Source organism: Globicephala melas, chromosome 12 (genome assembly GCF_963455315.2).
Source record: "Globicephala melas chromosome 12, mGloMel1.2, whole genome shotgun sequence".
In the NCBI taxonomy this organism is placed as follows: domain Eukaryota; kingdom Metazoa; phylum Chordata; class Mammalia; order Artiodactyla; family Delphinidae; genus Globicephala; species Globicephala melas.
Genome location: NC_083325.1, coordinates 53,288,488 through 53,304,410, shown reverse-complemented (window position 1 = coordinate 53,304,410; position 15,923 = coordinate 53,288,488). Strand labels below are relative to the sequence as shown.

The following is a 15,923-nucleotide window of genomic DNA, read 5'->3' as shown; positions in this document are numbered from 1 at the left end:
GATCTTCCCGGACCAGGGATCAAACCCATGTCCCCTGCATTGGCAGGCGGATTCTTAACCACTGTGCCACAAGGGAAGTCCCTCACCTTGTACTTTTATGTTATGGAGAAGGCTTCTTTCCTTAAACCTCACGAACCAACCTTTGCTAACTTCAAGCTTTTCTTCTGCAGCTTCCTTAACTCTCAGCCTTCATAGAACTGAATAGAGTTTGGGCCACGCTATGGATTAGGCTTTGGCTTAAGGGAGTGTTACAGCTGATTTGATCTTCTATCCAGACCACTGAAACTTTCTCCATATCAGCAATAAGGCTGTTTCACTTTCTTATCATTTGTGTGTTCACTAGAGTAGCAGTCTTAGTTTCCTTCAAGAACTTATCCTTTGTATTCACAACTTGGCTACCTATTTGGCACAAGAGGCCTAGATTGCAGCCTACCTTGGCTTTTGACATATCTTCCTCACTAAGCTTAATCATTTCTAGCTTTTGATTTAAAGTGAGAGATGTGCAACTCCTTCCTTTCACTGAACACTTAGGGGCCACTGTTGGGTTATTAAATGGCCTAATGTCAATATTATTGTGTCTCAGGGAATAGGGAGGCCCAAGGAGGATAGAGACGGAGGGAACAGCTGGTCCATGGAGCAATCAGAACACACATAATACTTAACAATTAAGTTTGCTGTCTTATATGGGTGCAGTCATGGCACCTCAAAACAATTACAACAGTAATGTCAAATATCACTGATCACAGATCACCAGAACAAATATAATAATAATGGAAAATTCTGAAATATTGAGAGAATTACCAAAATGTGACACAAGAGACACAAAGTCAGCAAATGCTGTTGGAAAATGGTGCCAACAGACTTGTATGAAACACAGTTGCCACAAACCTTCAATCTGTAAAACACACAGTATCTGCAAAGCACAATAAAGCAAAAAGCACTACGGAATAAGGCACACCTGTACTACACACATAAAATCTTCTTGAGAAATATACAAGAGCAGAGGCCAGCAAACTATGGCCCATGGACCAAATCCAGTCTAACATCTGTTTTCATAAATAAAATTTTATTAAAACACAACCATGCTCATTCATTTATGTATTAGCTGTGACTGCTTTCATGCTGCAATGGCAGTTGTGTAGCTGCAGGAAGAGGCATCTAGCTCACAAAGTCTAAAATATTTTCTCCCTGATCCTTTACAGAAAAACTTTGCCAACTACATACTAGACTAGAGAATAAGCTTCAATCAGCTTAAAAGAAGACTGGAAAATTTTGGCAAAAGGACTAAGGGCAAGCATTTCATATAATTGTAGGGCTAAGAGTAAAACAAGGGTGAAATCAATTTCCATTAAGAAAATACAGGTTGCAATCCTGATACCAAAGTAGACTTCAAGCTAAAAACCATTAAACAAGATAAAGAAGGACAGTTCATAAGGTTAAGGCCACATGCTGGTTTTGGAATAGAACAGGGGAATACACACCACACTTTAAAGATGCTGTCAGGTGTGATATCACCAAAGTGGTGGAGTAGGGAATTCCAAAACTCCAAACCTCTACAAAAGCAACAAACTGGCAAGAACTGCCAGATTCTACTTTTTCAGAACTCTGGAATCTAATCAAAAACTTACAACAATCAGAGGAACACTTAAAGAAGCTGCAGAATTTTGGTGAAAGAGCACTTTTAACTTACCCACTTACCATCCTCCACTCTGCAGTTCAGCAGTGGCAGTGAAGATAACAGCCTACTTCTGCTAGTACCAGAGGGAGCAATATGGACCTTATTCTCCAAAGTTTGTGATTATGTGTTTCGATCTGTCTCATGGCTCCCTGACGGTTTGGCTCAAGGGCTTGCCTTTGTTTTGCTTGTCTCAGAGCTTCCCCAGGAAGCTCCTGGGTGGCATTTGTTCAAAGTATTTAAAGGCAATGTGTTAGCTGCAGTTTCAAGGGGTAAGGGATAACACCTGGGGATAAGGGATTATAGTCAGGGCAACCATCAGACAGACCAGAAAAACCTGGGAAGGAAGAGGCTAGTAAAGGAGATAATTGAGAGGAAAGGGGCTTTTTTAAATTTCCACATATTTTAGGAAATCTAAGAGGTCATGCACGCATTCAGGACTAGACAGACACCTGCTCTGAAAAGACCTGGGAAGACATTAAGTTTTCACCTCTGTCTGACCTTTGAGCTCCACACGAAGACAAAGTGAAGGCTAAGGTAGAGTTGTAAACAGCCTCGCTAAGCATTGAAGGGTGCCCCAACATAGAGCAAATACGCAGGACCAGGAAAGTTGTTATTTGTTTTGGCTCTAGGAATGAAGGAAATCTCTGTCAAGTAACTAGCTGTCCACTAAGCTAATAGACCAGGGACTGCAGTGGCCAAACATGACAAAGAATACAGACTACAGAAACAGTTCAGAAGTCGCTAAATAAACCACAAAACCCCACAACAGCAACAACAACAAATGCCGGGGAGGGGGGAAGAATCTGATTTTCAGTGTTGCCAACTTATAATATTCAAACTGACAAGTTTTAACAAAAAATTACATGGCAGGCAAAGAAACAAGAAAATATGACCCATTTACAGAAAAAAGAAATTAACAGAAACCATCTCTGAGGAAGTTCAGACTTCGGCATTACTAGACACACTTTAACTGTCTTAAATATGCTCAAAGTTAAAGGAAATCAGAGTCCTAAAGGAAATCATGAGCATGTTATCCCAACAAATACAGAATATCAATAAAGAGCTGGGTATTATAAAAAAGAACCAAAGAGAAATTCTTGAGCAAAAAAGTACAATGACTGAAATGAAAAATTTACTAGAGGGGTTCAATATTTGAACAATCAGAAGAAAGAATCAGCAAACTTGAAGATATGTCAATTGAGATTACATAGTCTGAGAAGAATTAAAAGAAAGAAAAAAAAGAAATAAACAAAGGCTAAGAGACTTGTGGGACACTCTCAAGCATGCCAACACACATATAATGGGAGACCCAGGAGAAAAGGGATCAAAGAATATTTGAAGAAATAATGGCCAAAATTTTCCCAATTTTGATCAGAAACATCTAACTACACAACCAAAAATCACAACAAACTCCAAGAAAAATAAACTCAGAGAGATCCACAGCAAGACAAATTATAATCAAATTGTCAAAAGTCAGAGAATCTTAAATGTAGCAAGAAAATCAAGTGCAATCATCATGTGCAAGGGCTCAGTGAGGTTAACAGCTGATTTCTCGTCAAAACCATTAAGGCCAGAAGATAGTGGGGTAACATTCAAAGTGCTGAAAGAAAAAACTGTTAACCAAGAATTCTATATTCAGAAAATCTATGTTTTGCAAGATAAAAAAATTCTGGAGATTGGTTGCACAATGTTAATATACTTAACATTACTAAACTGTACACTTAAAAACAGTTAAGATGGTAAAGTTTATATGTATTTTATCACAATTAAAAATAAATTTTAAAATATAAGGAGAAATTAAGACTTTACAGATAAACAAAAACTGAGGGAGTTTACTTGCCCTACCTGAAATGTTACAGAAAGTCCTCCAGGCTGAAATAAAATCTAGATAGTAACTCAAAAGCATACAAAGAAGTAAAGAATACTGGTAAAGGTAGCTACACAGGTAAATACAAAAGTCAGTATTACTGTATTTTTGGTTTGTAAAAAAAATTTTTTTCTATATGATTTAAAGCCACATTCCACAATGTAGATATATAACCTATAACTATAATTAGGATAAAAATTAATAAAATGAAATGTGAAATTAAAAGACTGAGATATAAGTATGATTTATATAACTGAGATCTCTCATATTTTATTTATCCTAAATCAGTTATCTCTATTTTGTATTTCACATGGAAAAGATCCAGAATTGAGCTCAAATCCAAGCATACTGGGAAGGAAACTCTAATAAGAAAGATCACCAGCCAGAGAGTCAAGATACGGAAGTGTTATACTGTTAGCACAGCTAGTAAGTCTCAGTGTCATTTACTAACTTCTGTGGGTCTTGAGTTCCCCATTTGTCAAATGGGGAGGATATAACAATATTATAAAAATTTATATGAAGGAAGAAAATAGTTGATTGAAAATTCTTTAGTAAATAAATAAGCAAATCTGAGGTATTATCATTATTACTACTATCAGCATGCATAAGCAGTTTTCTTATTTACCTGATGATGTTGGATGTTTCTTATGTTGCACGAAAAATTTTGGTAGAGCAGAAACTTATCAACATCTTTTTCATTTACTTTTTTTGAGGATACCTTTGCCAGAGATGACTGGATACAAATATATCTATTTTGGCACCTGTTCAGATACACAAATATTCAAACATTAAGTAGTTATTAACATGTGCTTTAGTAAAGAAACACGTTATATAGAAAGAAGATTAACAAAAAACTAAATGAGATTTACCACATGAGATTTTTTTTAATGATGCTCAACTATAAAAATGTTATTGACCCATCAAAAGGGGACTCCTCGCCTATTCATGCTAGCATAGGTGTTCCAGATCTATTTATATTTCAACCCAATCCTCCCATAAAATGCCTAAATGAGTTCAGATACTATCTGCAGTTATGCAAGAGACTAATAACTCTGGCTTAGATATCATCCTTTTCTAACCACTGAGTTAGAGAGTCAGAACCAATTAAAAGCTAAAAAGAAGGGAAACAAGATGATGTGTTAGGACAGCTTCCAATGACAATTTATGAAATTGAACCAAATTTCAGCAGCATAATTACTTGTAAAAACACATTTAAAAACCTGCACAATTCTCCTACTTCAACTCATTCCTGTGAGGGCCACTGAGGAAAAAGAAAAATTCTCTCCCTTACATTAACAAAAACCCTGACAAGCTACAGTAGTCAACCGGTTCATTTTCACCTTTACTCTCCTCTGCACAGCTCACACAGCTAGAGATGTGGAGAGAGAGGAAGAGCAGACCTCTGCCAAACCCTGTCCTCTGATACACAGAAGCACAGGAAGGACAGAGTGCCTAAAAATAAGGTTTTTAAAATAATATCCTTTTTTAATAAGGCATAAAATCCATAAGCCCAAGTAGGGTCTAGGTCAAAGGGTTTTACTCTCTTATAAATTGGGACTATGATACTATGGATAAGCTGCTCTCTCCATCAGCTAAAATTCATTTTGACGTCAGCACTTTTATCCATACCTGATATTAAACATTCTCAAGTTAACCCAACCACTGGTAAACATTATAAAATTAAGTGCATACAACTCAATACGTTTAAAAAGCAATGCCACCCATTCTAAATGGTTATGAATCTCTCTGTAGCATATATTGCACAGTGCAGTGGTTTTTAAACTGTGTTCCTCAGAGGCCTCTGCTAAGATGCTTCAGGGTAAGGAGGATGAACAGGCAGAGTTCCAGGCTCCCTGCCCAGAATTCAATTAAAGCAACTTTACTTTTATGTTTTATGTATTCGGGTTCTGTTGTTTGAGCAGAGAGCTGTGCTACTAAAAAAAAAAATTTAATTTTTAAAAGTCTGAAACTAAGTTTTTAATGAACACTGGAGTTAGCACTAACCATGCGACCCTTAACATCATGAGTCCACAAGGCAGAAAACTCTAAGAGTTACTCACAATTTCCGAATGAAGTCAAGCGTGTCTTTGTCTTTAGCAATCATGTCTGCTAAAATATGCTGCACTCCTGTTTCAATATCCTGGAGTGCTGAAAGCCCTTTAGGAGAAGGGTAAGAGGGAAAACAAAAGCAAGAACTACAGATTGGTTTTTAAATCTATAAATAAATCACAATAAGTGTATTCCAGTCAAAATAAAACCCTAAGTTGACAAACTTAAGACAGAAAAGTATCCTCCGTGGTGACCTAAATGGGAAAGAAATCCAAAAAAGAGGGGATATATGTATACATGTAGCTGATTCACTTTGCTGTACAGTGGAAACTAACACGACATTGTAAAGCAACTATACTCCAATAAAAATTTAAAAAACAAACAAACAAAAAGACAGAAAAGTATCATAGCAGTGACTAGCTTCCCTCAGCAACAAAATCAAGTCTCCAAAAACAATAATACAGGACCTTAACATACCATATAACCTAGTGGTGAAAAATGCAGCTCTGGAGCCAGCTGCCTGGTCTAATCCTGGCTCCACCATCTACCAAATGTATGACCCTGGGCAAGTTACTTGTTCTCTCTGTGCCTCAGTTTCCTATAAAAATGGAATAATAATAGTATCTACTTCATGAAGTATTTACAAAGATTAAGCATTATAGGATTAAGCATTATAGGTTATAGGAAATATATATTAATAGAGTCATATCCCAAGGTATACTATTTCATTCCAGTTACAAAAATTCTCCTCTGCAAATAATTTTATTAATATTCCTATTTTGGCTTATGAGACAGTTATTCACATTTTCAATGACCTATTTGAATTTCTCAAACCTCAAATGAGCACAAAACAAGAGCCATTATGTGGTTGTTCATCTTCACAGCTGAACTGTCTACCAATGGCACATTAAGTTCTCTCCAAGTGCTTTCAGTTTGCTAATTTACAGCAGTGTGTCTTGTACATTATGGCTCCTGCAATATGAACTTATACACTGAGAGAGATCATTTGCAATGCATTATTTATTTCTTTTGTCTTTATTGCTCTATTTTCATTAAAGCTTCTTTTTTTCCTTCCATTAAAACTTGAATTACACAAGCACTAAGTATCATAAGTATGTTTTTCTGAGGGTATGGTTTTAGTGAGTAACAAGTACAGAAGACAAAGAGGACAGGAGAACAAACTTACAGAGTAATTAATAAAGAGAAAATGCCTTGTTGGGTTGTATTATGATAACTGATAACTGATCTTAACTAATGATGTAACTGCATTTATTCCAAAGAAATTTAAAGAAAGAAATTTGGCCACTGAAATTAATAGGAATCCTGTTTACATTTTAAGAGAGTTTCCCTATGAGGGAATTTTCAGGAACAAATTACCTTTGAGAGGTGTTAGATTGTATACGTAAAGACTTACAACAGCTGTGGCGCATAGTCAGGAGTCAGTAAGTGTCTGCTCTTGTGTTAGCTTTCTCACTAGATCAGTCTTTATCCTAGAAAACCACTCACTATGCATTCATTCCTGGAGTCCAAAAGTACCTCACAGCATCATTACCCGAAGTTTAATGAGAATACCAGGGTGAGAAGTCAGTAGTAAAGATGGAACCTACAATGAGACCAATTAATGAGAGAGACTAGAAAGAGGAAATTATAGATTTTGCAATTGTAACAATGGGCTTTTGTAAAGCCCACATCATTCAGGGGAAAACAATTTGTAAACCTTATGTTATCAAACCTACTTAGTAGGAACTCAGTATGTGTGTGAACTAAGGAAAACTTTGTACCAGAGGAGGTGAAGAGTGGAAGGAAAGAAAATAGACCAGAAGAGAAAAATAAAAACTGACCATAAATCATTATGCATCTAACATTCTGAAAGCTCCAACGTTTGATTCTATTGATAAGAAAATATACCATCACTGGGCACAGATAATTCCCACTGTGGCTAATCTTAACGCATGGCTATATGGTTTCAGTTAATATTAAAATATTAAAGTTGCAAACATTTGAAAATATAACGAAAAAAGTAGAACAAACTTGAATTTTACTCATTTCAACCCATCTCTAAATTCAAATATTTACCATTGCTTTTTCATTATTGCCCTTTTCAATATAGATATTAGGATGTGTGTATTTGTGTATGAGCAGATATTCATATTTTCACAGACACATAATTTTTTTAATTGCAAATTCACATTTGCCAGATTATATAAAATAAACATAGATTTTGGTATGCTTATTCTCTACAGTTTAGTACATACATCCTGTAGATTTTGTTGTCAGAGACTGCCCCCTACAGACACTCTCCCAGCTTAAAGGAAGGAAGGCTAAAAGGAACTAGAATCAGAGTAGTAATCACCAGAGCATCAATCTCCCCATTCAATCCTTTCCACTCCCTGGAAAAAGCCACTCTTACTCAAAAAGCTCTCACTCCAAGGCTAATTTTGACAATAAAACCAATATACCTTGACACGTATCAGTTGACACTTTCCTTGGGTTCTTCTTAGAAATATCTCTCCCTTACCCCCTTCCTCTCTCATTCTCTCCTGTGCACGCACACACACGAAGTGAAAGTAAGATTCACTTAAGAAAAAGACAAACACTTTATTCATGGAGAGTAGAAGTGTGGAAGTAGGACTTCACTTTACAATCCATGTCTGCCCGAATTGTTGAAGTTCTTTTCAAAAAGTAGACATGATTTTTATAATTAAATAAGTTTTTAGAAATAGAATAAAAAATTTAAAAGACAATACAGGAGGATCTTTATAACCTTGGATATAAAGGAAATTCTTTAAAAAGAAAAAGAAGCAATTATCTAAAAAGAAAAGATTAACAAAATTGAAAAGATTAATAAATTAACTATGATAAAATTAAGACCTTCTATTTACCAAAAGACAGCATACAGAAAGTGAAAAGAGGGCTTCCCTGGTGGGGCAGCAGTTGAGAGTCCGCCTGCCGATGCAGGAGACACGGGTTCATGCCCCGGTCTGGGAAGATCCCACATGCCGCGGAGCGGCTGGGCCCGTGAGCCATGGCCACTGAGCCTGCGCGTCCGGAGCCTGTGCTCCGCAACGGGAGAGGCCACAACAGTGAGAGGCCTGCGTACCGCAAATAAATAAATAAAAGAAAGTGAAAAGAGAAGTTACAAGCTGGGAGAAAAGATTTGTAGCACATGTAACTGAGCAAGAATATCTAAAAAATACTTATAAATTAATAAGAAAAAGTGAAACACCACAATAGAAAAATGAGCAAAAGAGTAGAACAGGCACTTCATTAAAAGAGGAAATCTGAATAGCTAAGCAGGAGGTATACTGGGATTTGTTTTATTAGAATTATTTACTCTTTATATGCTGTAATATTCTTTTGTATCATCCTTACTTAATGACACAATTTTTTTAACCTAGGTTTTCAAATTAAAAAAAGAAAGAAACAGGAGCGACCTCTTTATTAAGTAAAGCTGGTACCTTTAACATTGGGCCTAATGTAAGAGAGCAGATTGAGGTCCCCTGGATTCTCAAGCAGTGTCCTGGCTGCTCCTTCTAATCCCAGCTGCTTTGCTCTCTGGGCTTTGGTGCCCTTGCTCCCAGTTTTATATGGTGCTGACTAGGAAAAAAAGTCAGAAAACATACCAAATTATTCAGTTTTAAAAAGCAAAAGTTAAAAATAGGACACAAAATTAGAGGACATGTGAGAATGCTAAAGACATCCTCTTCTCAACCCTTTCCTCTTCCTTCAAAGATTAATGCTAACAGAGAATACAAGTTGTACGAAAACAGTTGTTTCTTATCAGACTCTTTATACTTTTCTACATGCTTACAGTTAGCTATCTGCTTGGATTCACTCATCACACAAACTCAGTGCTTGGACTGCCAGGACTGCAAGTCCTCAACTCAAGCAAGCTCCTCTAAAAGATGTCCTCACACAATGCTTCTACTTCTTAGTCCACATTCACTCCTCAACCCACTGCCCCCTGGCTTCTCTTTCCACACACCTTGCTGAAAGTGGTATCACAAAGATCCACAATGATCCTCTAATTACCAAATATACATTTTTCAGTCCTTATCTTGCCAAAACTCCCTGCTATATTTAATTACTTAACCATTGATCATTACCTCCTTCTATGACTCTCTTCCTTAATCTTTTATGGGCATCATCATCTCCTGATTCTCTTCATACTTCTCTATTCTTTCCATGTCTCCTTCTTAGGCTCTCCCTTCCTCCACCCATGCTTCAAAAGTTAGTGTTCCTCAATGTCTATCCTGACCTGCTTACCCCATGATCTCTCCTTGAGTGAAATCTTCCATTTTCATGGTTCCAAATACCAATTACATGCTGCAGACACTCACATCTATGCCTCCAGCTCAGCACACTCTCACTTAAGCTTACGCTTCTGTTACCTACTCTCCTTTTTCCCCACTCAACTGGGAATTCCTTGAAGACAAGGACTATGTATTAGTCATCTTTGTATTGGGTTGGCCAAAAAGTGCCTTTGGTTTTTAAGTAAAAATAAAAGACATTTTTCATTTTCACCAAGAACTTTACTAAACAACGTATTCACCCTTTTGTTCCACTACCTTCTGCCATTTTTCAGGCAACTTCATAATTCCATCTTCCCAAAACTTTTTATCTTTTTGAGCAAAGAACAGTTCCAGGTGCCTTTCACAGTCTTCCAGGGAATTGAAATTTTTTCCATTAAGAGAATTTTGTGAAGACCGAAATAAATGGAAATCCGAAGGTGCAATGTCTGGCGAATATGGCGGATGAATCAGAACTTCCCAGACAAGCTGTAACGGTTATTGCCTGGTCATCAAAGAAACATGCGGTCTTGCATTGTCCTGATGAAAGATTATGCATTTTCTGTTGACTAATTCCAGACGCTTTTCGTTGAGTGCTGCTTTCAGTTGGTCTAATTGGGAGCATTACTTGTTGGAATTAATCATTTGATTTTCCAGAAGGAGCTCATAATAGAGGACTCTCTTCCAATCCCACCATATATACATCACCTTCTTTGGATGAAGACAAGCCTTTGGTGTGGTTGGTGGTGGTTCATTTCACTTGCCCCACAATCTCTTCCGTTCCACACTGTTGGACAGTATCCACTTTTCATTGCCCGTCACAATTTGTTTTAAAAACAGAATGTTTTCATTACGTTTAAGTAGAGAATCACATGTGGAAGTGTGGTCAAGAAGGTTTCTTTCGCTTAACTTATGTGGAATCCAAACATCAAAGCAATTAACATAACGAAGGTGGTGCAAATGATTTTCAACGCTTGATTTGGATATTTTGAGTATGTCAGCTATCTCCCGCGTGGTATAATGTTGGCTGTTCTCAATGAATGCCTCGATTTGATCGCTATCAACTTCAACTGGTCTACCCTACTGTGGAGCATTGTTCAGTGAGAACTTTCTAGCTCGAAACTTCGCAAACCACTTTTGACACGTTTGATCAGTTAGAGCACCTTCTCCATATGCTGCACAAATCTTTTTTTCCACAAATCTCTTTTTGCATTTCAGTTGCATTTTTATCTTTCTTGAAATAATAAAGCATAATATGCTGAAAATGTTGCTTTTTTCCTTCATCTTTAATATTAAAATGGCTACACAAAAATTCACCAGTTTTGATAAGTCCTTTTTTTAAATGCACGCTGATATGACAGCTGTCACATACAATCTAACAAAATTGTTTTGAATGAAGTTAAAGACAACTAAGTGCTACTAGAGCCATATTATGGGAAAAAACGATCGAACCTTTTGGCCAACCCAATAAACCCAAGTGCCTATCACAAAAAAGTGCTTAATAGATATTTACTGAATAAAGAATATTTTATTGAATTAAATAATGATGGTGGCTGATGACTTTAGCTTTTTATTTCAAGCTCTTTAACTATAAGACCCAAATCATAATATACTGAGGTAAGTATTACATTAAAAGATAAAAAGGATTCCTTACCACGTGTTCTAGTTCTTCAAAAGTTTTACAGTTCAGCAAGGCTTTTAACAAGCACTCAGACATCTTCCCCTCCTTCTTAATTTTTTGGATTGTGTTATAAGTCTTCTTTGCAACAGCCCTGAAAATAGAAACTTTTATAATATACAAGACCTATATGTTAAAACTTTCTTTTTGAAGCTATATCAAACTTACAGAAAAGTTGTAAGTAAGGTAAAAAGAACTTTTCCCCCGCTCTGAACCATTTGAGAATAAGTTACCATCATCCCCAAGTACTTTAGTATGTATTTTCTATAAACAAGAATCTTCTCCTATAACCATCAAAAGCAGGTAATTAAAATTGATATTAACATTGATATAATACTGATATATTCTAACCCTCAGATCTCATTTAAGTTTCACCAATTGTTCCTATATATGTCCTTGATAGTGAATTCAGCTAAGAATGGGTTTTATGTAATTGCTAGGTGTCTACAGTCTCCTTCAAGCTGAAACAGTATTTCAGTTTCTCCTTGATTTTCAAAACCTTGATACTTTAGAATGTATTATTATTACAGCCTTTCATCCTATTTCATTACCTGTTATGATTTATAATTTCTGCTTAATAATGGTATTGCTAAAATGATGGGCAAAAGTTAGAGAGATGATAATATAAATTACTAAAAATGACTGATGGAAAAGAAAACTAAATCTACTTATGAAAAAAAAGAAAGGCAGAAGATTATAAGTTAATGAGGAAGAATATGCAGTCCTTAGATCACACCTCTGTGTCTTCTACATTCCTGGTAGCCCAAGACTGTTTTCAGAGGCTGAAGCCTACCAGGGTCATTTCGACAAAAGGCCAATGACCTACTGGCTTGCATATGAGGGAGAGGAAAGGCATCTTTAGAGAAAATTCAGACGTTTCTTACTATCCATAATCATAATCTTTTTTTTTTTTTTTTGCGGTACGCGGGCCCCTCACTGTTGTGGCCTCTCCCGTTGCGGAGCACAGGCTCCGGACGCGCAGGCTCAGCGGCCATGGCTCACGGGTCCAGCCGCTCCGCGGCATGTGGGATCCTCCCAGACCGGGGCACGAACCCGCGTCCCCTGCATCGGCAGGCGGACTCTCAACCACTGCGCCATCAGGGAAGCCGCATAATCATTTTTTGATTCACTTTTTTAAGTGACCCTCAGTAAGAAATATTTTTACCTTGCAACCCAGTATATACACATATATAATTTCATATTTAATAAACAGTTAATAAACATGATAGTTTTATGAAATAATATTTACCTTTACCACAGAAACTGCACTCATATTTTCTATTCTCTATTTCATTTTTGTTAAAGTGGTAATGACCTACCAAATCAGTTTCACTACTCATTTATGAGTAGCAATTAATAGGGTAAAAACCAATGCTCTAGTTATAGAAAAAGCTGAGCTCAAGAAAAGTAGAGACCATACCTCATTACCAAAAAGAAATCTCTGTACGATATAAAAAGATCTTCTAAGTCCTAGTCAATGCCACCACTTACTTGGAGAAATAGTCCTCTACTAATATTTAATGTATTCCTCTATTAATAGATACCCAGAGAATGAACTCTGTTGCAGCTAAAGTGTGTTTTTAGAGAAAAAGAAAATAATAATGTTAATCTTGACATAAAGCTCCTATTTGTCCCCCACCCAATCAAAAACTGGTAGAATACCTTTAATTTTTTTAAGTAAACTATTCTTGATTATGTTTGTGACACTTTCCCCAATTTCAGATCCCAAACCATTAAGATTTTCTTCATTACTTTGCCTTCAACCAAACAGAAAGCTTACTTCCGAATTTGCAAATTGCTGGACTTCTAGATGTGGCCTGTAGATGATTTTGTTTGACCTCAAAATTTTTTTACATAAAAATTCAGATTATCAGTTTTTCAAAAATAGGAAGATACAGCAATCTGGGTAGAGAACCCCACATGTTATAATCTGATGGAGATGAGTAGCAGCTGCCCCTCTTAGACAGGACTTGTGATCTCCAGTTTGCGTCCCTTTGTGCTTGATTATACTAGCCTGGCCCTGGGTGATCTGAATCTGAAACCACTTGAATAACTAGTCATTTATTTTTCTGGGTTGGCTAATTGATTTTGCCTCTTGATGAAATATAACTTTCCACATATTAGCATTTAAATCTTCCTGGCACTAAAAGAAATTCAACAAAAGGGGTAAAAATGTTAGTGAGAGGCAAGTTCCTCCAAAATCACAGAGGCTTATTAGGCTCGTTCTAAAAATAACCCTTAGTGCTTTTAAAATGGCTTCATGGTAAGATTATATCCAATATAAATCATATCCTTGTTGAAGAACACACATAGCAACAACACAGCACTTGGCATGTAGGAGACATGCAAAAAATAAATGAATGGTAAAGACTGTTTTAATAAACTCTACTGAATACAGTTAGTTTTATAGCCTTTATATGCTTATTTCTGAGTTATTACAATAAATCCAGAGGAATAATTTTTTAAAGAGTGCTTTCCATTCTATAACCATACAAAACTCACAATCCACTAACATTAAATTACCATGCCCTATAAAAGAATAGAAAAAGGAAATATACATATTTCCTACCAAACTCTATATAGCCAAAGGACTCTCCATTTAGGGACTTCACAGTATTAACAGGACAGTTTTATGTAAGCTATTGAAGACTTAGACTAAAATGTATTTTTCTGAGTTACCTGCTGGTAGTTCTAATTTTTCCATTATGCAAAATCATTTCTGTGAGAGAAGATGACATTCAAACTCATAGGCACAGACTCTTAATAATGCAAACCACCTTTTGCAGATACATGCCCAAGCTATGCATGAACACACCAGCAGAGGGACTCTGCACACCCCTAAATAAGTAAAATGGAGCTGGCTTCCTCTGTCAGAAGGGGACTATATCCAGATTACAATAAATCAAGAAAACAAAATATTGGAACTGTCAAAATATACTATCACTCACTTCCTCACTGTTTCGCCTCATTGGCTCACACACCCTCTTTCCCCTTACACAAAGCTCATCCCTTCCCAGGTTTCTTACCGTAGCTCCTCTAGAGTTTGTTGAACTTCTCTCAAGGAATCAGCATCAAGGTTATTAATAAGCTCTTTTCGATAACGTATAATGAAGGGAATTGTGTTATCATCATTAAAGAGACGAATAACGTTGGCACAAACCCAAAGTTCAATATCAGTTCTCTCAGATAAAACCTGTAAATTAATATTTAATGATTTAAAACTCTGAAAATTAAACATCTGTATTATAACATAGGGTTTAAAATACAGCAATTAAATAATGTTCTCCAGCCACTTAGAAACAAACTGCTGTGGTTTTAAAAAAAGAAGAAAAGGAAATTGTATGAAATATATATATATACTGACAATCACAGAATAGTCATTTCACTCATTCTATAAAATCCAATCGAAACCACTCTGTATTGCCCGAACTCTACAGGGCTCAAATGAGATATGCATTTTTCATCTCTCAGATTGGCACCAAAGAAGGAGATGGTAACTCACTGTGCTGGCATAAGTGATGGGAAAAGGCACTTTCAACTATTGCTAGTGAGAAAGTACAATGGTAAACCTCTGGAAGAAGAACAGTTTGGCAATATCTATCAAAATTTACAATGCATAAACTCTATGACCCACCAGTTACACTTCTGGAAATTTGTTCTGATATATTCATACCTCTGGAAAATGACATTATTTACAGTGATATTTTTTGAAGAATTTTTTCCAGTATGGTAGAAGTCAGCAAAAAATAGTCTACAATGGGGAATTGATAAATTATGATATGCCTGTGGAGCAGAATACCACTCAACTTACTCTTATATGAACGGATATGGAATGAATTACAAGAACTTGGAACATGGCTTATTTTGGGGAAAGGTAACTGGTTAGCTTAGAACTAGGGCAGGAAGATCTTTCTATATCTTTGGAATCTTGTATCGTTCCCATATACTACATATTCAAAATAATTATTTTTTAAAAAACAAGTCTACAGGTTTCAGCAAAAATGTACATGTAAGCAGAAAAGTTTAGAGAAGTCAGCCTGGAGAAAAGAAAGAATAAAATGCAATTCCAGTAACTGTTCAGTAACTGTTCTCAAAACCTAAGCCGATTTTTTTTTTTTTTTTTTTTTTTCTCGGTACGTGGGCCTCTCACTGTTGTGGCCTCTCCCGTTGCGGAGCACAGGCTCCGGACGCGCAGGCTCAGCGGCCATGGCTCACGGGCCCAGCCACTCTGCGGCATGTGGGATCTTCCCGGGCTGGGGCACGAACCAGTGTCCCCTGCATCGGCAGGCGGACTCTCAACCACTGCGCCACCATGGAAGGCCCCATGCCGATTTTTTTAAAGTAAAGCATGAGAGGCATAAG

The 15,923-nt window shown here is 36.6% G+C and overlaps 1 protein-coding gene across 2 annotated transcripts in view; it reads right to left on the bottom strand.

Annotated features, from left to right (window-relative positions):
• SRBD1 (S1 RNA binding domain 1) overlaps positions 1-15,923 on the bottom strand; it is a 231,018-nt gene that overhangs the window by 194,444 nt on the left and 20,651 nt on the right. For both annotated transcript variants that reach the window (XM_030857775.2, XM_030857776.2), the window contains exons 5-9: positions 14,588-14,754; positions 11,538-11,655; positions 9,053-9,191; positions 5,606-5,702; positions 4,171-4,306 (exon numbers count right to left, since the gene is read on the bottom strand). In XM_030857775.2, coding sequence (XP_030713635.1) covers positions 4,171-4,306; positions 5,606-5,702; positions 9,053-9,191; positions 11,538-11,655; positions 14,588-14,754 — 657 coding nt within the window. The remainder of the gene's footprint in view (positions 1-4,170; positions 4,307-5,605; positions 5,703-9,052; positions 9,192-11,537; positions 11,656-14,587; positions 14,755-15,923) is intronic.